We start from the raw sequence: 25,821 nt of genomic DNA on the forward strand, positions 1-25,821 counted from the left end.
AGACAGAGTCTTGCTCTGTCTCCCAGGCTGGAATGCAGAGGTGTAATCTCAGCTCACTGTAACCTCTGCCTCCCAGTTTTAAGCAATTCTCCTGACTCAGCCTCCCAAGTAGCTGGGAGTACAAGTGCCTGCCACCAAACCTGGGTAATTTTTAGTGGAGACGGGGTTTCTCCACGTTGCCCAGGCTGGCCTCGAACTCCTGACTTCAGGTGATCTGCCTACCTCGGCCTCCCAAAGTCCTGGGATTACAGGCATGAGCCACCACACCTGGCCAGAGTCTTCAGTTGCAAAGTTCAAGCCAATGCCTAAATCCACCACTTCGCTCACGAGACAGTCACACTCTAAGCAGATAAACATCGCGCGCACCCCTTCTTCTAGATGGACACCTGCATGCAAGGCCACAGAACAAAGCATAAAAAGGAAAAGAAAAAACCCAGAAGCATACAGTACCTGTCATGTCTCAGGGCTCTCATGTCCACATAGACAGTGGTTGGGTCAGGTCCTGAGGTTCCCTGCAAGCAACAACACAGAGTGGTTAACTCAAGTTTACGTGGAAGGAGACTGGGGTCTGTGCTTCTACTAGCTAGGAAACATTTCTTTGGTAAAATGTTACAGTGAAAAATAAAATTAAAAGCACTTAGACCAGCAATCTCTGCAAGGCACCTGCTAACTTTCAGTTTGATAACCTAAATTCCAGAAGGCATATCTTATTAGGATAATACTGGATTCACACAGCTTGACCGCCAATATATAAAAATAGGAAAGAAAGGAGACAAGCCACGCACTGTGCCAAAAAAAGGGAAGGCTGAAACTGCCAAGACGGCGGCTGCGAAAGCAGGTTGGAAGGATAGGAAGCATCTGTGCAGAGAAATTTTTACTACATGCATCCACCTTTAACAACAAAAGGTGTACTTTGAGGGCCCAGGACAGTGAAGCAGATGCATGATGTGGATGGACAGGCCAGGGAGGAAGAGGTGAGGGGAGCATCTTGCTCCTCCGGGCTCTGCTTGTGCTCTGGCTCTCTGGCCTGAGGAGGGCATTTTCGGCTGAGACATAGGTCAGAGAAGGGGTATTTTATCCTGGCAAGCTGGGCAGGATTTGGTGGTCTGAGCCACTGGGCTGTTGATTTTACACAGGGGTCCAGAAATCGTTTCTTGGCACCACAAATTGCTTGAAAAATTACACCATGCTGACTTCTGACCAGTGACCTCTGTCCACAGAATAGCAGTATCAGGAAGGCTGTGTTACAAACCAAAATTGTACAGCCATTTTTGGGGAAGGCAATACGATACCTTGGTTGGAAAAAGACAACCTACAATAAGTTTGCCAAAAAATAAGGGAGCCCTTCAGAATTCATTTGAAGAATTACACTAAAATTCTTCAGGAGAGAATTCCAAATTTTGGACTAAAGGCACACAATTTTCTTATATTGCTTATATATAAGAAAAAAAGACAATGTCATTAAAACATACCATAGTACTCAATAACCCTGGGCCCTGGTATCTCACCACCGAGACAGGGAAAAAGAACAGCACATGCGAGTCAGCCTCCCGGCGGACGCTCCCAGTGACAGCTCTACCCCCGCTGCTCAGCAAAGCCACGCCACAGACCAGCGCCGAGCGGAGAACCGGCCCACAGTGAGTAACGCAAAATACAGCCATGGAGGGTCAATTAAAAATAAGTAAATGGAAAACAGGTGGAGAATTAAGTACAACAGAGGAACCAAACTGGCAAAGGAACCACTGACCGCGCACCCCGGGAAGACAGCGTCGGCTACGCGTGAGGCCTGAACGTGACACTGCCCGGCAGGCAGCACCCACGATCACAGGGTCCGCAGACCCCCGGCCAATCTCTGCACTCAACTGCTAGTCTGTCCCATGGCTGGATGCGGGCAAGGCAGCGGGGCTGGGCAGGGAGGCATGGGTGTGACGGACAGGAAAGTCCCCTACCTGCTCGGCCAGGGTCCACAGCCTGTGAGGCTACAGCAGCAGAAGGGTGAGGATGAGAAGAGAGGAGAGAATACCAGACAACAGAAACCAACACACACACAACACACAGACACACATGACCCGACAGTGAAAAATGGGATGGAGAAGAGGGAGGGGTGGGGAGGAAAATGCGAAAAGCAGGAAACAAAATGAAAAGAAGATCAAAAACAACATCAAATATGGAAATCATTAAAATTAACCACTGTACAAGACTAAAAGAAATGTTTTAAAGATGTCAACATATCCACGGAGCAACAGAAGAGGGCGAAGCAGGTGACTAACCACGGCGCAGGGACCTGAGTCACTTTGAAACACAGAAGGTAAATGGTGGCGCTGCACCGTCTCACTCACAGCACTCTTTCTGAGGGACGTGGGAGTGCAAGTTTCACTCCTAAATCGGTTGAGATAGTTCCGAGGTTCTGATTCCAGTAACAGTGGAGAGCCTGTAAGCTTTTACACCTGAAATTAGGGCACTAGCCCTCTCCACCTAAACGATGAGGCAAAAGGAAAGGCCAACGTGCATCTGAAGCCTGAAAGAATCCAGCGCTGGGCTCTCACACGGTCTGCTCAGCCGCCTCAGAAGGAGTTTCCACCCCAGCAAATGTGCTCTGTTGCTGTTCCCCAAACAGAGACACCAATTTCTGTTTTCTCCTCCTCATCATCTATGGCTGTGGTCCCTCCCTGCTACCCGTATTAAATCATCTACCCCAGCTGCTGGACAATTCCAGAAAGCAACTTGGGCAAGCTCCTTGGATGCAAGGTATTTTTCCCTATGTGACTTAGCTGTCTTTCCCAAACATTTCCCAAAAGCACAAAGAGTAGACGATTTTTCACAGGTGCCTGGACTGATGCACACCTGTTCTTTGTGTGTACAGCCCAGCACCCACCCACACCCCCATGACGACAAGAGGCAGGCACTAGAGACAGCAGCTGCAGCAGTGGAAAGGGAGGTCAGTGTTTTTCTTCTGGCTGAAATCTGGTCACAAAGCCAGATGGAGAAACTGCCACCACTCACAACAGAGCCAAGTCTATGAAAATAAGCAACGGGTCAAGATTTTAAAAGAAAATTATGATTCCACTCTTCTCTGTTACTTCACTAGGGTAATTATGGCTACTGCTCTCTCTCAGCATCCTTATGTTTAAAAAAGAGAGGAAGGGCATGAAGAAAGAAAATAGCCAATAAAGGTGTGTACGCTCCAAACACATAGTGGACTTTTACTGAATATATTCAAGCTGAAGCAATGATTTAAATAATTTCCTTCCTTCATGATTCCTTGAAACCTAAATATTAACTGGAATGAAAATAAGTCAGCATTCTCTCTAAATTATCCAAGTTCAGAAATTGTTATAATGGCTCAAGGTGGTATCTCAGGAAAAAATGTGCATGGCTAGTACCTCCTTTCCTATCCTGTACCACGTGGAGGAGGCAACACTGCGCCTGAAGCCAAATAGGCCTGAGCATTAATACAGAAGAATACGTGAAGGAGAGAAAGAGGTAAGACACAGCTGCTTCCAAATTATAAAACCACTGAGGTAAAATGTCTGAAATTTCAAGACACATATTGAGGGAGTATTTTAAAAAGTCTTCATATTGCCAAAGAATGCTAGCCAGTGTTCCCTTAAATACAGAGATCCCTAATGCCCCTCAGCATTTAAGGATCAAATACTTGCAAAAAGGACCCACAGAAAAACAGCATTATCCATTCCAACTAAAGCTCATTCAGAAACAAAGATAAAGCATTTTTGAAATTGCAAGTTATATTAATGAGAAAAAAAGATTCACATTAAAATCCAGTTATATAATAAAAATGTTAAGCAGTCAGCCTTCCACATCCATGAGTTTTGCATCTTTAGATTTAACCAACCTTGAATCACAAATATTTGAAAAAATTGCACCTGTACTGAACAGGCACAGACCTTTTCTTGTCATAGTTCCCTGAACGATACGGTACAACTGTTTACACAGCATTTACATCATATGCAGCATCACAAGTCATTAGAGATGATTTAAAGTACACGGAGGATGTGCATGGGTTCTATGCAAATGCTGAGCCATTTTCCAGCAGGGACCTGAGCGTCTGCGGACTTAGGTATCCATAGGGAGTCCGGAAACGTGTCCCCCACTGAGAGACAAATGTATATACCAAAAAGTAAGTTTCTTACTGACATAAAAGTGTTATATCAATTAGGTATTAAGTGCTTATTGCACAAATGAGTCATATTTAAATCTTAGGTGAAGAAATACAGACTCACATCCCAAATATCAGCACAGAAAACACAAGACAGGACTAATTTTAGCATTTAAGCTGACTGGTGATTTTGCTATTCAGCAATTCACACGCCATAATATTAGCACAACCTAGTACTTGCACATAGGAATACAGTACGTAGAAATGTGTGAAAGAATGAACAAACTCCAAAGACCTGATACTGGGCTTAGGCAGTACGCTGGGTACGTCTAAGGCGAGAAAAAGCTTAGGTTGTGTGTCTCCAGGCAAATGACACTCTTCAAACTGAAAGGGAAAACGACACAAAATTTGACTACCTCTTTGTACTCCTATTTCCAAAAGAATTTCTCTATTTGCATTAAAATGTGGGGGCTATGGACATGTCACCAGATGAGAGAAGCCTTCATGATATATTCCAAGTGATCGTTTCAAAACGATTAGCTAAATATGACAGGTCCCTGCCCTAAGCCCTCTAACAATTTCCCACTGATCTTGGGAAAAGGACCGGTGCTTAGTGCAGCCTTCTGTCGTCCTCCCTCTCTGGCCACCCTGGCCTCTTCCCATCTTTCCTGACCCCTCCAAAGTTGCAGGGGCTTCAGCTCAGCTTCCCTGGCCAGACTGCTCTTCCCTCCCCACTCTCGTCACCGCTAACTCATCTTTCTCAACTCGGCACCAGCCAGCATTGCCTTAAAGAAGCCTGACAGGGAGGTTGGCCTTCCTGTGCTGCACCAGATCACCCAGCAGCTGGACACCATCCTTCACACGGTCTGTGGCCAATGTCCGCCGCTCCTGGGCACGGGAAGGCACCAGGACGAGGCTGGGTCTGTGCTCATCTGCTACCCCCTGCTGTGAAATACCTTAGATTAGGTAACAGGCTGTTCACAGCTCTGGAGTCTAGCAAGTCCCAGATCGAGGCACCTGCAGAGTGGATGAAGATGCTCCTTTAGGGCGGAAGTCTGATTCGTGAGGGCTCCATGCTCATAATCGAATCACCTTCTAAAGGCCTCATGTCTTCTGTTACTGCGTCAGGGATTCTAGTTCGACAGACGGTTTGGAGGGGGACAGCCATTCCAACCTCAGCAATCACGTCATCCACAGTTCATTTCCTTTTCACGTCCTTATTGGTGCGATTGCTGTTGGTTCTTTACTCGTCCCTTTTGTTCTTTGTTCCTCCCTTCCTGCCTCCTTTTCTCATGAATAGAAAGAATATTTGTGGTATTTCATTTTACCCTCTATTTTTTGCATGATTTATTGCTTTCTATCTTCACATAGTGTTATGCATTATGAAAATGAAGATTCTTGCAATGGTGCATTTCCAGGGCCTGACTTCCTGTTGTCTCATCTGTTATTCCTACACACGTTATGAACACCTCAGCAGTTCATATTTTTAAATGGTTAATACTTTTAAAACAAACTAAAAAATAGTTACATGTCTACATATTGATAGATTCTAAAACATTTTCTGGTATTTACTCTTTTCAGTGTTCTTCATTTCTTCTTAAAAATTTGGGCTTCATTTTGCTATCATTTCTTTTCATCCTGAGACATTCTTACTATTTCTTGTGATGCGTATTTGCCGATGGATTCTCTAGGTTGGCTAAGTATCTGCTTTTCTCTTCCATTCTGTAGGATCTCCTGCTTCCAGCATTTCTGATGAGAACTCAGTGTTGTTTTTATTACTTCCCCTACTTAGCTTTATTTCTGCAGGGGCTTTAAGATCGACTCTGCCATAGACTTTCAGTGTTTGGACAACAATGTGTCTGGGTGTGGTTCTTCTCATTTACTCTGCCTGGAGTTCACTGAGCTTCCCGAATCTTTGTGTTGATTCTTCCCTTCGCTCCTGGCCATAGTTCTTCAAATTGTTCTCTGGCCCCATTTTCTCTCACCCGCTCCTGCTGGGGCTCCGATCACTACAGGTATGTTAGACCCACGGGCCTCAGACGCTCTGTTCCACTGTATTTTCATGCCTTTTCTCCTTGTTTTATGCTTAGGTCATTTCTATTGATCAGACTTCAAGTTCATTCAATGAGTCTTTCCTCTGCTGTATCTAGTCTCCTATTAAACCATGGGAATTTTATTTCTAATACTAATTTTCATTTCCAGCATTTCCGTTTTGTTTTTTTCATAGTTTTTATCCTTCTGCAATACCCCTCATCTCTTCATAGATGTTGTGGACCTTTTCAACAAATTCCTGGCCTCACCTATCAGAGCTATTCCAAAGTCTCTGATAATTCCAGCATGTCTCTTCTACTGACTCTTTTAGGGACCGTCTCCTCTCATGAACATGAGTCCAGTTCTCCTGCTTCTTTGCAGGTGTTTTAAATTTTGATTATACAACACAACGTTTTAGGAACAACGAAGACTGTATTTAAAAGAACAGTAAATATTAAATAACACTTATCCCCAGAAAAGAATTTACAAGTCTATGGGCAGGACCCGGATGCTGGGCCTGACACTGACCCTGGAAGTCTTCTGTGCTTCACGGCGAGGACCTGCTTTCCAAACGGCGGGAGACTTTCCGCCCACCGCTTCGCTGTTGGCTCTTCAGGTAACCGGGTGATTCTCTCTTCAGTCTCACCCCCAGCTTCCTCTATTCCACTGCCACACCTCCAGCCTTTGGAAGGCAAATATATTACACATGGTGAAGGGCAAGGGCGCTGCAGAGGGATGTGCTATGCCCTCATCCCAACTCCATTGCTGAAGTGTGAGTGGAGTTCCCACAGTGATCTGGGCCACCCTGGAGGGGTAGCCAGCAGCTCTGCTGCGTGATCCGGGCCGCCCTGGAGGTTGTAGCCAGGGCTCTGCTGGGTGATCCGGGCCGCCCTGGAGGGGTAGCCAGGGCTCTGCTGCTCACCTCCCAGCCCTCAGGAGCCCCTGCCTTTTGCACACTAAAGATCCAGAGTGCCTCAGAGAAAATGGATCCACTTTTAGGGCTCCCCTGGGATTCTCATCTACCTTGCTAACCAGATACTGCTATTTATGTTTTTTAAAAAGTTCAGAAACCTTTTGCTTTACCATTTTTTATGGTAAATTCTTTCTCCTGGTTCCTCTGCCACGGGAAAACTACATACAGGTCTCTTTTCTCCTCGGAAGAAATTTAATTCATTTACATTTGAGTCTTCAACTCTCTGATGGATCTTAAAAATGATGAATCTGTGTATTAACCAGATTGTTCCGATGGTTATGGTCGGAACAAGGGTCTCTTGTGACTTCTACATCTCAATAAAAAATGGAATTCCAAAACCTTTAAAAAATTTGCAAAAATCAAATTGAGCTTGTTTCTATGTTTGGCATCAAATGGATGGATCTGGATGTTGTCATCAGGTGTTGATGCAGGTGATAGACTGTCAAGAAATGGGGGACTCTGGAATGGATTACTGGTGGGGTGGGGGCCACAGATAGTGTGAACCCAGCTCAGGCCACCCACTAGCAAACTGGTCATCAGGAGCACCACACACTGGCTTTCATAAAGTTTCACTGAAGCACGGCGATGCCTGCTCATTTACATATTGCCTATTTCTGCTTTGAGTGGCACAGCAGAGCTGAGCAGCTGTGCAGAAAGCACCATGAGGCTGGCAGCCTGGACACCATGCTCTGACACTTTAGAGAGAGGGCCTGGGAAGGCTTTAGCTTAGGGGCTGCCGAGTCACAGAGCAGATGAAAGCACCCAGACGGACGCAGCACGACTGTTTTGTTGTACTGACTGAATGATGAACTCAGATTCTTGTTTTTTGGTTCAAGACACAGACTAAAAGCCAGGAATGTTCTGTGACCATGACAAGAGAATCCCTTGCTGAAAGCCAGGCGAACACTTGAGGCTGTGGAGTTAACCCCTCGGACCCTCTTCACGATCTCCTGGGTCCCTAAGACTCTTCTGGTGGTGATTCCAACATTCCTGGAGACAGATGAAAAGAGTCACTTAGCAACTTGCAGATCCAACATGATTATCTGTTCAGTGCAGTGTCCACCAGCGCGTAGGGCACGTGAGACATCCAAAAACACTGGTAGAAGAATTTGAATGTTCCTCCTCTTCTCTCTCTTCATCCCTCAATTGTAAATTTTACAATTCCATCTGTAGGTCACAGAATGCCAGTGATGGAACTGGAGGAAGAGGAGGCATCACCTAGAAAGCTGTGGGTTTGACACTGGTCATGGTAATTCCAGAGGCTTTGGCTTGTTCCCCCTTTGCATGAAGGGCAAGTGCCTGAGTAGATGTAAAAGCAGCAGCTGCATCACGGTGGTTTCCTGGGGCTGTGGAGAGTGTGAGGGCAGGACGAGAACGCTGCGATGCTGGGCAGCGAAAGGGAGAGGCGGGAGCAGCCGCCGGCTGTCACAGTTTAGTCACCGTACATCTCAACCTTCCTCCTGTATCGGGAGAACTCCACTTTTTGAGTCCTGTTTGGATACAGAGCCCTTGTGGCTCTACAGGAAGTAAAAATACCAGAATTCCGTCCCCTTCCCAGCCTTCCTGGAAGCTAGGGTGTGGGGAGATGACTAACCAGTTGCATTTACAGGACAAAGCAATTGGGCTCTTGCTGTCGGCAGTGAAGGTGTCTTGACATGCCTCAGGTTTGGGGAATGCCATGCTGGTGGGGAAGCCTCGTGTTCGGGAACAAGGTCAGCAGTGCAGACTTCATGTTCTCCTCACAAGAACATGCTACTGTACAAGCGGTTCCTAGATGCAGGGTCCCAGCGCTGGTCCTACTCCCTTGGTGGTTCTGAGAGCCACCTATTGGTGCCTCAAATTGCCAAAGGAGGTTTCCATTGCTTACAGGTCAGAAAGCTGACTGATGTGCAGGGTACCTGGAAGACGGTCTCCATGATCCCCAGCGCTGGCTGGGACGCCGTGTAGCAGGAGAGGGCGTGAAGTTCCTGCTGACGGTGGCTCATTCCCTGAGGCTTTCAAAATCCCCAACAGCACCTTATTTATTTCCTTCACCTAAAAGCAGTGTAGGGGCACAAGGAAACTGAGAGCTCAAGTTAATGCAAGTCTTATTATAACTATTTATTTTGAGAATTACTTAAGATTTACATCATCTCCTGAGCCTTCCACATTTCTTTTCCCTTTTTTTTTTTTTTTTTGATACAGTCTTGCTCCGTCACCCAGGCTAGAGTACAGTGGCATGATCTCAGCTCACTGCAACCTACACCTCCCAGGTTCAGGCGATTCCCCTGCCTCAGTCTCCCGAGTAGCTTGGATTACAGATGCGTGCCATTGAACCTGGCTAATTTTTGTATTTTTAGTAGAGACAGGGTCTTACCATGTTGAGCAAGCTGGTCTTGAACTCTTGACCTCAAATGACCCACCTGCCTCAGCCTCCCAAAGTGCTGGGATTACAGGTATGAGTCACCATGCCCGGCTCACTTCTTTCAACAATCCATGACTCTTTCTATTACTAGGGTGGCTGTATCTCTCTTTTGTTGTGTGAGTTTCAAGAGTTAAGGGTCACTGCAATAGTTACTGTTGATTTAATCCCACATTGTAAGTAAGCTACTTACAATAAAGCTGCCCTCTTAGATAAATCAGGTATTTTTCTATATAATAGAAATCAAAGTTTCTGTTGATGTTTTTCTCCTAGTAGATAAACAACCGAGGTCTCTTTTGGAAAACAGAAGACCTCATGTTTTTCTTCCCTTCTACTAGAAGGAGGATGCTAATTTTTCTGTTACAGTGAACGTATCTCTAAATCTAATGCAATAAGAGACCTTCCAGCTTACATTTTTGAAGAGTAATTGTGGCTGTGAGAAATATATTTCCAAATAATAAATGACACCTTCTAATAATACTAAAAGAAATTTATGTGAAAGCTAATTAAACACAGAAGTCATAATTTGATCTTTCTAATGTCCACTTTTATCATAAATTCAATAAATTCAAATTGTTTTAAAGTCATTTTTATAGTTAAAGATTCTGGGAAATGTTACTCCTAAGAGTAACAAATAGCTTTTACTTCTAAATTTTGTTCTGTTTTTACCTCCTAGCTTTGTCAATTAGGAAAGTTCACTTCTCAGGGCCTCCATCTCTCATCTTCCAATGACTGAAAGGGCCCTTAAGGAGCATGGGAAGACCTAACTAGAGGCTGTCTGAATCCAACGGTCAGACCTAACTAGAGGCTGTCTGAATCCAACAGTCAGACCTAACTAGAGGCTGTCTGAATCCAACGGTCCAATGCAATGACTAAAGAATGTATTTTTCCAGCGTGAATGTCTCTTAAGGTGCAAGCCCCAGACTTCCTATTTGAGATGAAAATGCTGTTAGAAGGTTGAAGAATAGTAAACCCTGGGTTTTCACTTGCAAGGAACAGTTACAGATGTCGTATGAGCTTTTAGCTGGTGAAGATTCACACCAGGGGTTCATTTTAGAGAAAATTCATCATGCCAAGTCATTTTCCACCGGAGACTACACTCTAGTCAAATAAGTATACGTTTAATTTCTCTAATGTAAATTGTATTTATTACACGCACTGATTGGCAGTTAAAAGAATCAACTTTGGGAGGCCAAGGCAGGAGGATCACGAAGTCAGGAGTTTGAGACCAGCCTGGCCAACATGGCAAAACTCCGTCTCTACTAAAAATACAAAAATTAGCTGGGCGAGGTGGCAGGTGCCTGTAATCCCAGCTACTTGGGAGGCTGAGGCAGGAGAATTGCTTGAACCCAAGAGGCAGAGGTTGCAGTGAGCTGAGATCATGCCATTGCACTCCAGCCTGAGTGACAAGAGCAAGATTTCGTCTCCCAAAACAAACAAACAAACAAAAAACCCCCGAATCAAGTATCAGTGCTTTCACAAAATGTATACAACATCAAGAAGTGGCTGTGATGATGTGAGATGGCACTGGACACTCAGGGAGGGAGATTCTTTTGTAAAACTGTGCTCTTGGTTGATTGTGGCGGCTCATGCCTGTAATCCCAGTGCTCTGGGAGGCTGAGGTGGGAGGGTCACTTGAGGCCAGGAGTTCAAGACCAGCCTGGGCAACACAGTGAGACCCTGTCTCTACAAACAATAACTACAACAACAAAGAAAAAACTGTGTTCTGTAACACAGCTACTCACAGAGCAGAAGAGACATGCATATGTTGATAAATAACTATAAAGCAGGTGGAAAGTGCAAAGGAGGAAGAACAAAGTATGCTGGCAATTCAGAGGAAAGAGAGCACGGCAGCTGACAGAGTTTGAGAAGGCCCCATGGAAGGGACCCGGGCGAAGAAGCAGGACAAGGGCAGAGGAGAGTCCATCCAGGCCGAGCACAGTGTCCGGGTTATGAAGCAGAAGCAGGAAAGACTGCATGAGAAAGTGGCTTAGGAAAAACTGCACGAAGGGGAGGCAGATGCGTGGGGCTGGATGGTGGGAGGACCAGAGCACCACTGATGGAGCCGATTTTTGCGAAGTAAAAACAAATGCCCAGTGTGTCTCTGTACACCTGTAACGTTTCGTGTGTCAGGTATGTTTTAAAAAGTGCCTGTCCAGGTGCCCGGTCAGCACTGGTAAAACTGCACGCGGCTTCCCCCTTGAGGATGCAGCACTGCTCAGTAGCACCGGAAACGCCTTTAAATCCTGCAGTAATAATACTCATGAACTGTGCAGCTCAGCCTTCCCTGAAGACCAGGACCCCCTCTGACAGTGATGACCCTGACACCTCCTAAGCCCTGTTGCACACGGGTGAGGCTCCCTCTCTCTTTTGGACAATGTTCTTTGCTGAGTGTGCTCCCTATCTCCTGGAGACAAAACTCCTTCCTCGCTCCATCAGGCTTCCTCCACCAGAGCACACAGTCAGGGAAGGCCTGCGGGAGCTCCAGCGAAGAAGCCAGGAGAAACCAGCGCAGTTAGAACGCAGTCAGTCAGGGGCGCGGGGGCTCCAGTTGGGAAACCAGCACTGTTAGAACGCAGTCAGTCTGAGAGCAGACACCCCCTGCTTCCATACTCACTCACAATGCTGTTGCTTCAAACTGAAAACTACATTTTTCAACATCTTTAAATATTTAGGTGCAAGGTTTGGAATTTTGGGAGTATCTTAATTTTTTGTGTTTTTTATTTTTTACATCAAATGACTAATTGTGATTATCTCAGGGTAGATGGGTTTATGAGTGCTATTTATAAGCTAAAGTATATTTTCTGATTTTGTTTTCTAAAATATTCTTGTATAAAGAAAAATAAATTCAATGTACACAAAATTCAGAAACATTTCAGGCTTTCCTTACTACCACTCATAAGCACTCAGTGTACATTTAATGTATCAGGCATGTCCTGTGTGCTGGGCTCTGTGGAGAGCCAGACAGCGAGGGGTGGTTTCTGCCTCTGGATTCTGGATTCTGGATTCTGGGCTTCTCCCGCTCTGCTTGTTTGCTATCACCAACATGTTTTTTTAATTTTGCAAAAATTCCAGAAAATGAGTGTTTCCAAAGACCAGCTCTGCCTGAACCCTTTTCACTTACAGTTGCCTTCACTGGACTTTTGCACCGCTCCGCCCTTCCAGTGTGCTCTGCTGAAGTGTTCCTGACCGCCCTCCCCCCGAATGCCTCCCCATGCCCATGGCACTCTAGCCTCTCACTGCTCACTAAGAATGAGTCACTTCCTGAAAAAATTACCTACATGCCTACTGCCCATCTCACTATGAGAAATGTTTGATGATGGCACAAACTTTGTCTTAAGTTTCTTTGTAGTAAAATTTGACCTAGGCTGACATGAGCCCCTTTAAGTCTGGGTCTCCTGCCCTTCCCTGCTGCAGGAACACTGGCACATGTGATACTGAACTGTGGCATCATGCATGGCATCTGTGCCATGTCACCTCTCACAAAGCCAGAAACCTAATTCTGAAGCACACCTGCCCTCAAAGCTTTGGGCAAGGGGAGGTGAGCCTGCATTGCTTTGTACATAAATTTAATTTCTCTCTGCTAGTAGACACTTGGATACTTCCAACACTATTCAGATAAGGAAATGCTGACCGAAAGGAGTTACGAATAGGTCAAGCAGAAAACTGAACATGGACAAAAATGCTTAAAGATGCTGCAAAGATTGCAAAATAGTGCCATGACCCATGATTAGCAATACTGAATTTTGACTCAGTGGTCATACTGATGAACTTGTCTTCTGTACAAGAACATATTGCTATTTCCTATTAAGAATACAGAACCGGGCTCAGCACTCTCACAGGGCACATTCATTCCACATCCGGCACGTGTCCGGCCCTGCCCCGGTGCTGAGGTAAGGACGGCGGCACACTCCAGAGCCTCGCGGAAAGCACCAGCATGCCAACTGTTCTTCAGGCTGTCACTTTCCTGCAATTTTTTTCTTTCACTTCCATGTTTTGGTTCGTTTTTAGTGTATTTTATCTTCTCCTACTGAGAGTACTCCTTCCTTGTAAACCATCTTAAAACATTCTGGGGCCGGGCGCAGTGGCTCACGCCTGTAATCCCAGCACTTTGGGAGGCCGAGGCGGGCAGATCATGAGGTCAGGAGATCGAGACCATCCTGGCTAACATGGCAAAACCCCATCTCTACTAAAAATACAAAAAATTAGCCAGTCCTGATGGCGGACGCCTGTAGTCCCAGCTGCTGGGGAAGCTGAGGCAGGAGAATGGCGTGGACCCGGGAGGTGGAGCTTGCAGCAAGCCGAGATCGCACCACTGCACTGCAGCCTGGGTGACAGAAACTCCATCTCAAAAAATAAAAATAAAAAAATAAAAAAATAAAAAACATTTTGGATCCAGGTGGATAGAAATAAATAATAAATGCAAAAGTAAAGAAGAAAATAAATGTACGTACTCTACAAGAGGCCAATTTTGCAACACAGGTTGAACTTTGTCACCTGTTGGAGGGCACAGTGCTAAGTGTTACTCTCAGCAGCAGCCTCGCCGTGGCCAGTGCCTGTCTCTCACAAATCACTCATTTGCTCTTGCCCGGGGGTCCCTGTCACTGGTGGGCAGAGATCAGTGGGACATCACACTATTGCTGAACTGATTTAAGAGGCAGACTTCTGCAATTCCTGTTTCTCCTAATGGGATTGATGGTGATAAGCATTTATGAGGAACAGAAAAAGGTGAAAAGGGAGAGAAAACTTTAATATTTTAAGAACTAGGTTGGTGAGATAAATCTAATTCTTCAGATGACCTCTTAGAAAAGGGTATTAATTTTAATCATAGGACAAGGTTTACCTGACTCTTGAGAGAAATTTGGTAATTTATAATTTCTTAAAAACGAAGCTATTGTAATAATTAAAAGAGAAGGAAGACAGAAGCAAGGAACATCCCATGTATGAAAATTAAAAAAAAAGGCTAGGTGCGGTGACTCATGTCTGTAATCCCAGCACTTTGGGAGGCCAAGCCAGACAGATCATTAAGTTGACAAGATCAAGACCAGCCTGGGCAACATGGTGAAACCCTGTCTCTACAAAAAATACAAAAATTAGCCAGGTGTGGTGGTGGGCACCTGCGGTCCCAGCTACTTGGGAGGCTGAGGTGGGAGGGTTGCTTGAGCCTGCCTGGGAGCGGGGGTCGGGGGGCCGAGGTGCAGTGAGCCGCGATTATGTGTGATTATGCCACTGCACTCCAGCCTGGGTGACAGAGTGATACCCTGTCTCAAAAAAGAAAAAGAAAAAAGAAAATCAAGAAAAGCTTTCTGCAGCTACTTTTTCTGAAGTGATCTTGGGAAGAGAGGAGGTTTCCTCCTCTGACCTAGTGGCTAACTCCAAGCACCTAGACAGGCATGAAAAGGGCAGACGGAGCCTTCAGAGGCTCACCCAGCGGCAACCTTAAGCAATCACCCTGGGATCACAAGTAGGGCAGCAGGTGGGCAGAGAGGGAGGTGGAGGTGATGCCCGCCAACCGTTTGCCTCACCAGCACCTGCTGAGAGGGGAGCCCTTACTCTTCCAGGAACCAGATCTGCAGCTCTGCCTGGGGCTTGTCAGCCACTGTTAACGCAAGGCTGTCTTGCCAGAGCCCCTTCAGGTACGCCCGTTTCGCACAAGTGCAGCTGTGCTGTTTCTGCACTGCCACTGCAGCAGCAAATCCCAGAACCTGCTCAGTGTAATTAAGTTCTTCCTACAGCGATCGTCTGCACACATGAGACTAAGTACTTCGAGGGACTGGTTTCTTGATCTGTCTAGTATCTAATCTTTAAAAAGTCCGACAGCAGAGGTCTGGACAAACTGCTCCTCCTGTCACAAACGTTAAAATGTTCCAGGACACAGTAAGTGCTATGAATGCTTGTTATGAATACGGATACGAACGCAGACTGCAGTGTAAAAAAACAGATCTGCACCAACAGCATGCGTGTGACGGAAAGATCTCTTCTGAAGGTAGCCGAGCACCAGCCCAGGGAGACGCCTGGTGCCAGTCGGCTGTGCCCACCCTGGGAGCTTCCGGCTCCGCACCGTGATGTCGGCGAATCTCACCTGCAAGCAGATCGCCAGGTTCACCCTGCAACCGAACGAGGTGCTGACGGCCCGCGGGTGAAGGCCCAGGTCCTTAAACAGCTTTGAGAACGACTGTGTGAGCGCGATCCGCGGCCGCTCTTCCGCCACGACCACGCAGGTCCTCACTCGGGACAAGTCCAGCCCTCGCGCCTGGAGATAACGACAGAGAAACCAAGTCAGCCCCCACGGGCCGAGCTTGGAGGGAGCCGGAGACGCCTTCCCTCGGATCCCCACATGAACATTGGAAAACTCAACACAGCCATGCCTTTCCAGGGCCGCCTGTGTCCACTTCGTTAATGTAACAAACCCAGCAGTGGTGAAGCAGCACTCACACAGCTACACATATGAAGAACAAACAGCCGCCTGGAGCCACAGCAAGAACTGTGATGAGGAGACAGGGTGAGGAAAGGCAACTTCCTGGATGAGACGATTAAAGGCAGTTCGGGAAAGGAGAGGCATTTGATATATTCTTCTGGGCATGGATGTACCAGAACACACACTGGAGAGGAATGGGAAAAATCTCCACATTTTAAAGAGATGGGGTCTTGCTATGCTGCCCAGGGGAGCTGAACTCCTGGGCTCAGGTGACCATCCCACCTTGTGGTCTCCCAAGTAGCTGGGACTACAGGCATGTACCACCACACCCAGCCTGAAAACCTGCTTTTTAATAGACAGGAATATAAACCTAAATTTTTAGGCTTCATAGACAGTGCTCCATTTATGCCCCGTTACACCGAGAAGTTATTCTCACTCTCAAGCGCGTTTGTTTCTACAGTAAGCGTAAGACTGAGAACATCTCAGTTTGCACACCGAATTCCGTCAGCTGAGCACAACAGCGAATTCCGTCAGCTGAGCACAACAGCGAATTCGGTCAGCTGAGCACAACACCGAATTCAGTCAGCTGAGCACAACACCGAATTCAGTCAGCTGAGCACAACAGCAGACGCCACGCAAGGATTTGACGGAGTTAAGCACAGCTCACTCCGTGGCACTGCCCGGGCCAAAAGGGAAAATAAGGGAGTGACAGGAACGGCTTGTGAATGTGAAGGCGAACCGTGAATGACTGTGTCTTGGAGTGGAAGCCAGAGCTGCTAAGAGGGCGGCCACCAAAACCCCAGCCATCAGGTCCTTCGAGCCCTTTCCCGGCAGCCTCAGCACACGTGGACAACTGACAAGGGTCCTGAGCAAGGAGGACACACAGCTCTACCTGGCTTCGACATTCGTGCTGAGCATACAGACACGACCGCACACACAGAGCTAAACAGGAAAAACTCAAGCCTGGGGAATACAAATTACGTATTCACACGCGCGCCTGTCTGAGAGGCAAAGCACATGCAGCTGCAATAGCAGGTCTGAAGCCAAACATTATAAATTTGGCTCCAGGTTCGTCCAACCTAAGAACCTGGAGAGGTCGCTTAATTTCTCTGTGACGTAAGTCTCCTCAGCTTTAAAATGGAGACAATAACGGCTCCTAGTTCAGAGGGCTATTGTACGGATGAAATGAATACGTAGTGACCCTCAACTACTCATTCTTTATTCTGGTTATTTATGTATGTGCCAACAGGAAGGTCATGAAAATGTACTCACTTTTTAATACAAGATAGGTGAACATGAACAACGCTGTGTAACTTTTTCCTCTATAAATATAAAACTCAAAATGATTGCACAATTACTTATATGACTTAACATTATCTTGCATTTTGCTTTCCTGTTGAAGCTTTATGCATTAGGAAAACAATGCAAGACAGATAAATGTACTGTTGCACTATTGATGTGTGTGTGGATGCCACAAACAAACACAATCCATGTATATACGAAGACAGACACACATCCAAACAGTACAAAGTCGGTTGAAATTTACTCAAAACTGGTCATATGATTATTCCCTCCTAGTTACTTGGAGCTAAGTACTACTTAATTTACCCTGAAGATATACCTATCAAAACATCCTTGGTTTAAATGGAGGGAAATACCATTATTCTTACATAATGGCAGTTATTTAAAAATAAAACACAACACTGTTAACTTAATTGTAAAATGAATTGAGCTTAGGGTCCAGACCCACAAATCAGGGTCTCCAGGAAAAACAAAAGTGAGTGGCTAAATTCACACCTACCAGAATTCTTAAATACCAGTATCAGAACAAGTTAACATTACCTCAGGGCTTCTGAACACCGAACACTTCAGAACACGGAATCCACCCAACAAAAAAATCGAATTTAGGATCTTTCAAGTAGACCCAGAAGAATGATAGGCATTGAAAATACTTTACATTCTGGTTTGTTACTGTCTGTGAGTCGTGGGGAAATATTCACGTTAAAAACATTTTCATTTAAAGGCAGTCTGCAAGCTTCAGGTGATGTTAGATTAAACCCAGGCTTTTTTTTGGAGGACTGTTCTAACTTCACCCAGCCACAGACGTGCCTTCTTAGAAACGAGTCCCTGCGGGCTCGCGGGGCGCTGAGCCGCCAAGGGAGCTGCTTACCTTAAGGGACTCTGTCTGCGAACCCAGCCCCTTGGTGCACAGCTCCATGACGGAGTAGGAGCAGAACGTGTCTCGGACTTTGTACTGACTCACGGCGAGAAGCCACAAGGCGGGGTTGGCTTCCAGCTCGGAGGGTGGGATCAGGATGGACTGGTGCCCAGCATACACACTGCAGAGAGAGAGGAGGCTGTCAGGGCAGGAGCTCAGCAAGGCTGCAGGGCTCAGGGCAGCACTGACTCCAAGGAAAAGGAGGACTTGGAACAGCCTGTGCTGCCATCTGTAGAAGGGGACAGTAAAACCAACGCTGCAAACGGCAACCATGTTCACATGGAAGCCTCCTGAAAAGCAAGTATGTACTACAGAATCATGAAGCAGTTACTACCACTTCAAACACACACTTAAGACTACTAAATGCTGTGATGCTCTGACGTCTCTCAGACCTGCGACATCAGCAAACTGGATCCTCTTTCCTAGTAGAAAACACAGGGATCAAATTTTGGTCCCCAAAAAAAAAAAAAAAAAAGTCTAGCTTCAGAATAGGAGCTGGCAAACCACAGACACTTCCTGTTTTTGTAAATAAAGTATTATTGGAACAGGGCCAGCCACCATCACTCATTTGTTTAAATATTGTCTCTAGCAGCTTTGAGCTGAGTGATAGTACAGAGACTACAGAACCTAAAATATTTACCAAACAGCAATTTAAGAAAGAGTAGGCCTATACCTGGTTTAGAAAACTGACAGCCAGGGTGAAAAAAAGACATAATTATGGTAAGTAAAGTTAGTCATTCAATCTTTTCAAGTTCAGATTTTTATTTAAAAATGATCCCAACAAATCACTAAACAGAAGAAAGAGAGAAAATATAATCATTCTTTAATTTTACCTTCATATGAGAGAATAGATTTAGAGAAATGAAGCAGTGATAGGTTACATATTTTATCATCAATTGATGGGGTAAGTGTGGATTTAATAAACAACTTGTCAAAACTACATTTTTAATGTTTTTTTTTTACTACTATGAATTCACATTAATAGATGCCATGCATTAAAATAACATATCCTAGATAAATCACGTTCTAAGATTTAAAAATTGACAAGAACGCTCTGTTGTGCAGGCTAGAGTACAGTAGTATAATCATAGCTCACTGTCACCTCAAACTCCTGGGCTCCAGCGATCCTCCTGCCTCTCCTGAGTCGGCAGGACCACAGGTGCACACCACCATACTTTTTTTTTTTTCAGTGGTAGGGTCTATGTTGTCCAGGCTCATCCTGAACTTCTGGGCTCAAGCAATCCTCTCTTGTTCCTGCTGTGGCCATGTAAGACGTGCCTGGGCCTCCCAAAGTGCTGGGATTATAGGCGTAAGCCACCATGCCCAACCTACACAATTTTTTTTTTTTTTGAGACGGGGTCTCACTCTGTCACCCAGACTGGAGTGCAGTGGTGTGATCTGGGCTCACTGTAACCTCCACATTCCAAGCTGAGGCCATCGTACCACCTCAGGCCCCGAGTAGCTGGGGCTACAGGTGCACAACACTACGCCTAATTTTTTTTTTTTTTTTTTTGGTAGAGATAGGGTTTCGTCATGTTGCCCAGGCTGGTCTCAAACTCCTGGATTCAAGTGCTCCTCCTGTCTTGGCCTCCCATAGTGCTAGGATTACAGGCATGAGCCGCCACAAGAGGCCTACACAAAATTGTATCAGTGAAATAGCACTATGATTAACGAGTCAGGCCTTGTTAACTACTATGCTATAATACTAAAGCCAGTTCTCTAATGTGGCCAATCTCATTTAGAAATTTTCATAATTGTTTATAAGAGAATCCGACTAAATACATGTAAGGAAATTAAGTTGGCTAACAAAATTTATTTCAAACAGGACCCTTAGTATGAAAAACTCCTCTTTGGCAGATGTGACAAAAGCGTTTTTGGGCAATTTTCCATTTCTTTCCTCATGCTCTTTTCCAAAGCTGGATTTATTCTTTTCAAAAGGACACAGAGCCCTCTGTGTGTGTCTGTGGGTTCCTCACCCCGGCTCCAACCATGGATCAAAGACGTTCATGAGAAAATCTGTGTCTATACCTAACTCGTCGATTTTCTTGTCACTACTGAACAAACAACATAGTACAACTATTTACATAGCATTTACATTGTCTTAGGTATTACAAGTAATCCAGAAATATTTAAATTATGAGAGGGGAAGTGCACAGGTGATGTGCACATACAATGCCATTTTATTTTATTTTATTTTATTTATTTATTTTTTTTTGAGACGGAGTCTTGCTCTGTCACCCAGGCTGGAGTGCAGTGGCCGGATCTCAGCTCACTGCAAGCTCCGCCTCCCGGGTTTACGCCATTCTCCTGCCTCAGCCTCCCGAGTAGCTGGGACCACAGGCGCCCGCCACCACGCCCAGCTCATTTTTGTATTTTTAGTAGAGACGGGGTTTCACCGTGTTAGCCAGGCTGGTCTTGATCTCCTGACCTCGTGATCCGCCCGTCTCGGCCTCCCAAAGTGCTGGGATTACAGGCTTGAGCCACCGCGCCCGGCCTGCACTGCCATTTTATGTCAGGGACTTCAGCATCCTCGCTGTCTGGTATCTACGGGATCCCGGAACCCATCTCCTCTGTGGACACCGAGGGTGACTTTATAGCAAATAGTGACCTTTTCAAGGGTTGAATCCTTTGAGAACACGGTTAGGCACATAAGGGGTGAATATCAGGCCTTGAATTATTACTCTGCTGTCAATTGGCCATTTAGTCTTAGTTTTAAAAATTTTATTGTGGTAAAACATATGTAACATAAAATTTACCATAGTCACCACTACTTTTCTTCTTTTCTGAGACAGTCTTCCTTTGTCACCCAGGCTAGAGTGCAGTGGTGCGATCACAGCTCACTGCAGCCCTGACCTCACCGGCTTCAGTGATCCTCCCAACTCCCAAGTATCTGGGGCTACAGGCAAGTGCCACTATGATGGGCTAATTTAAAACTTTTTTGTGGAGATGGGGGTCTCACTGTGTTGCCCAGGCTGGTCTTGAACTCCTAGGTTTAAGCAATCCTCCTGCCTCAGATGCCCAAAGTCATGTTAACCATTTCTAAGTGTCCCTGGAAGTGGCTTCCTCAAAAATACACATCAGCATTCATTGATTTGCTCTGTCAGAACTGCCAGCAGACAAACGGGCTTGGGTACCCAATGTGAATTCCTGGCTAGAGAATTTCAAATATACTTGTGAAAACGAAATACAGTTTCACCTCCCTCCTCATCCCCATAAATAAGACATCAACATTAAGAAAAAACAAATCTTGACAGCAGAAACAAATAGAAAACTCAACTCATGATTTCCTACTTGCCCTTATCTCACTCAATATGACAAATGTTGGTTAATTGCTGTATTAGCCAAAATTGATTTTTGGCACTGGCAATAAATTCTGCTATGGACAAGACAAACCTACTTAAGAGCAGGTTGCTTATTCTGAAGACATTATTCTCTGAGAATGTTGGGAACCTGAGCTGTTCTTTAGATCTTAACTTCAAAAAGAATAAAAAATGGACATTTGGTAAGTAACATACATTTGTACATTAGCAATTTGATGATTTCGGATTACTAACCTGACAAAACATACCCACAACTGAAAACTCTCCCAACTTGGGAATTCAACAAGACAGGTTCACCTCACCCGGGGGTCCTGGGTGGTGCCCCCTCTGCCAGCAGGCATGCCACCCAGCCCGGGGTCTCCCCACGCACTTCAGTTACTGCAGTGAAGCACTTTATTATTTTTTGTTGTTGAGACACAGTCTCACTCTGTCACCCAGGCTGGAGTGCCCTGGTGCATTCTCAGCTCAGTGTAACCTCCGTCTCCTGGGTTCAAGTGATTCTCCAGCCTAATGCTCCTGAGTAGCTGGGATTACAGGCTCCCACCACCACGCCCAGCTAATTTTTGTATTTTTAGTAGAGACAAGGTTTCATCATGTTGGCCAGGCTGGTCTTGAACTCCTGACCTCAAGTGATCCACCAAACTCGGACTCCCAAAGTGCTGGGATTACAGGCATGAGCCACCGTGCCTGGCCTATTCTTTCTAAGAAACCCATCAGCTTTATTTAAGTAAACTTTGCATACCCTAAATTTTATTCATTTTAAGCACAGAATTAAATGGCTTTTAGTAAAATTGAGGAGTTGTAACATTGTCACCACTCCAGAACATTCCCACCTCCTGAAAGGGATCCCGTGTCCATCTGCAGTCAGTCCCATTTCCAGCCCTAGCCACTGTCATCACTCTACTTTGTTTTTACAAATTTGCCTTTTCTGGACACTGCCTACCACACAGCCACACTTCCTTCCCTCAGCAGGTGCTTCTGGACTGATCCTGCACAGAAGCACCCACCACATGGATGTGACTGACAGGCGTCCCCTGTTCGTTCACCTGTTGGCAGACACCTGGATTGCTTCCTCGTGTTGACCAAGGTTCCAGGGAACTTACACCAAGTCTTTGAGTGGACGTTCGCTTTTCCTTCTCCTAGGAGGGCAGCTGCTGCGTCATGTAGCAAGTCTGCTTAATTAAGATCATGCCAAACAGTGGCTCCCCATTTTACATACCCATTATCCATGTATGAGAATTCGTTTTTCCACCTTCTTGGCCACTGTTGCTTTGCAGTGTAAGTTTTGAAGTCGGAAAACACAAGCTCTCCAACTTTATTTTCCTGTGTTTGCGGTGACAGCATTCTAGTGGGTGTGAAGTGGCGTCTCACTGCGGTTTTAATTTACATTTCCCTAATTAATGCTGGGTATCTTTTCATGTCCTTATCGGTTATTTGTATGTCTTCTTTTGGCGAGATATCTATTCAGATCTCTTGCCCATGTTTAAATTATATTGCTTGTTTCTGAGTTTTGAGAGTTTATTACATAGGCTGGGTGCAGTGGCTCACACCTGTAATCCCCAGCACTTTGGGAGTCGGAGGCGGGCAGATTACTTGAGGTCAGGAGTTCGAGACCAGCCTGGTCAACGTGGCAAAACCCTTTCTCTACTAAAAATACAAAAAAATTAGCCAGGTGTGGTGGTGCATGCCTGTAGCTCCAGCTACTTCGAAGGCTGAGGCAGGAGAATCACTTGAACCTTGGAGGCAGAGGTTGCAGTGAGCTGAAATCATACCACTAAGCTCCAGCCTGGGCAACAGAGCAAGGCTGTCTCAAGAAAAAAAAAAAAAAAGGGAAAAAGTTTATTACATAGGTGCTTTGAAGTACTTCATGAGATTTATAATTTGCAAATGTTTTTTCCCAGACTGTGGCTTATACAAAAGTTTTAAAGTTTGTTCAATTCCAATTTATCAGTATTTATGTAGCGTACCTTTAGTGAACTCTGTGCCTAACCCAAGATTATGAAAATTTACTCTTGTGTTTTCTAAAATTTTTATAATTTTTGCTCTTACATTCAGATCTATGATCCACTTGAACTAACTTATGATGTTCAGTCAAGGTTTATCTTTTTTCATTTTCATGTGAATGTCCAAATTTCCCAGCATCTGTTGTTGAAAAACTCTTTTCTTCATTGAATTATTCAGGTAACTCTGTTAAAAAATTATTTGACCACAAATATAAGGGTTTATTTCTGGACTCTCAATTCTGTTTGTCATATATAATCAGTCTATCTCAGTCTGTCTCTATGCCAGTACCATGTTGTTTTGGTTACTGTAGCTTTGCAGCATTTTTGAAATCAGGAATGAGAAGTTCTAAATTCTCCAATTTAGTTATCTTATTTTAAAACTGCTTTGACTATTGTGGGTCCTTTATATTCACTTTAGGATATTATCAATTTCTGCTCCAAAAAACCCCCAAAAAATAGCCTGCCAAGATTTCGATAGGAATTACATTAAACTATAAAACAATGTGGGGAGAACTACCATTTTAATAATATTGAATTTTCCAATATATGAATATGGGCTATCTGACACAATTTTTAAAAATAGGTATAATCTTAAAAAGTATTTTGAAACAATCCCATTATATTCGTAATTCTCAGATAAACAATCCTCTACTTTATGACAGAAGAAAGCTTTAGGATGAGGACACAAATTATTTGTGTTACTTAACTTTCGAATAATCACAAAGTCATAGAAAACTTACAAGTACATTTAAAATAATTTTCTCTCCCTTGGATTATCTGATGGTGAGTCACTGACCTGATGCCTAATCCCAGACACCTCAGGGGGGATTTCCAACAAACAAGTCTGTTTTCCTCCATAAACAACTAAGCCATCAAAATCAGAAACCAACACATTCCTTCTGTCCCAGCTCAGACCCTATTCAAGTCTCTCCAGCTGTCCCCAATTACATCCTCTGTAGCAAAAGGGTCCAGTTTGTGCAGGCACATGGCAAGTAAGTGGTCGGCTCTCAGCCTCCCTCTGCCCAGAGCGAGTTTCTGGATGTTTCCATGATTCTCACAACACCAGGCTTTGGGAATATTCTAGACAGGTGCATTGTCCAGTCAGTCCCCTAACTTGGGGGGCCGATGCTTCCACATGGGGAGACACAGGGCAGGCGTCCTTGGCGGGAGTATCGCGGATGCTGTTCTCCTCATCCCACCCGCCATGTGCTGCAGGCTTCACCACCAGTGAGGTTTGCCTGGACCCCCTGGTTCATGCTTTTCCACTGTGAAGCCTCTTTCCTCTAACTACTTCGTGGATGGCTACTATAAAAATCCTCACTTCTCATATCAAGCTTTCCATTTGTTCATCTATGTATCTAAACAGTTGGAAAATTTCCTGTATTACTCAAAGTGTTATAATCTGTTGCGATCTTTATTTCTTGAGACAGGGTCTTGCTCTGTCACCCAGGCTGGAGTGTAGTGGTGTGATCTCTCAGCTCACTGCAACCTCAACCTTCCAGGCTCAAGTGATCCTCCACCTCAGCCTCCCAAGTAGTCGGGGCCATAGGCACACATCACTACAGCCGGCTAATTAAAAAAAAAAGTTTTTGTAGGCTGGGTGTGGTGGTTCATGCCTATCATCCCAACACTTTGGGAGGCTGAGGTGGGAGGATGGCTTGAGCCCAGGAGTTCAAGACCAGCCTGGGCAACATGGCAAGACCCCATCTCTACAAAAAATTTAAAAATTAGCATGCCTGAGGTCCCAGGATAGCAATGCTTTGGTCGAGGATGGGTCCATGTACTACAGTGGTTTCATGATTCTATAACGAAGCTGAAAAATTTCTACTGCCTAGAGACGTGGCAGCACACCACATTACTTGTGTTGGTGGTGGTAACTGGTCTAAACAAACCTGTGCTGCCAGTCATATAAAAGCACAGCACATACAATCACGTCTTCAGTTCTGTTTACATGATGCATCACCTTTTTTGATTTGCATATGACACAACCTTGCATCTTAGGGACGAAGCCTACTTGGGCACGGTGGATCAGCTTTTTGATGAGCACATACAATTATGTACACAACCTAATACTTAACCATGATGATAAACAGCTGTGCTACTGGCTTATGAAGTTACTGTACTTTGTTATTTTACAGCATCCTCCTACTTATATAAAAAAAAAAAATTGTAAAACAGCCTCGGCAGGTCCTTCAGGAGGGTCCTCCAGGAGAAGCTACTGCTATCCTAGGAGGTGACGGCTCCGTGTGCGTCTTGTCCCTGAAGACCCTCCAGTGGGACAAGAGGTGGAGGGGAAGACAGTGACACTGAACACTCTGGCCCTGTGGAGGCCTAGGCAGC

The 25,821-nt window shown here is 45.2% G+C and overlaps 1 protein-coding gene across 1 annotated transcript in view; it reads right to left on the bottom strand.

Annotated features, from left to right (window-relative positions):
• DIP2C (DIP2 disco-interacting protein 2 homolog C (Drosophila)) overlaps positions 1 to 25,821 on the bottom strand; it is a 263,569-nt gene that overhangs the window by 33,823 nt on the left and 203,925 nt on the right. Inside the window, exons 32-34 of the mRNA XM_011942302.1 lie at positions 18,111 to 18,279; positions 15,605 to 15,775; positions 451 to 512 (exon numbers count right to left, since the gene is read on the bottom strand). Of these exons, the coding sequence (XP_011797692.1) occupies positions 451 to 512; positions 15,605 to 15,775; positions 18,111 to 18,279 (402 nt within the window). The remainder of the gene's footprint in view (positions 1 to 450; positions 513 to 15,604; positions 15,776 to 18,110; positions 18,280 to 25,821) is intronic.

This window comes from Colobus angolensis, unplaced genomic scaffold (genome assembly GCF_000951035.1).
Source record: "Colobus angolensis palliatus isolate OR3802 unplaced genomic scaffold, Cang.pa_1.0 Scaffold209, whole genome shotgun sequence".
Taxonomy (NCBI): Eukaryota; Metazoa; Chordata; class Mammalia; order Primates; family Cercopithecidae; genus Colobus; species Colobus angolensis.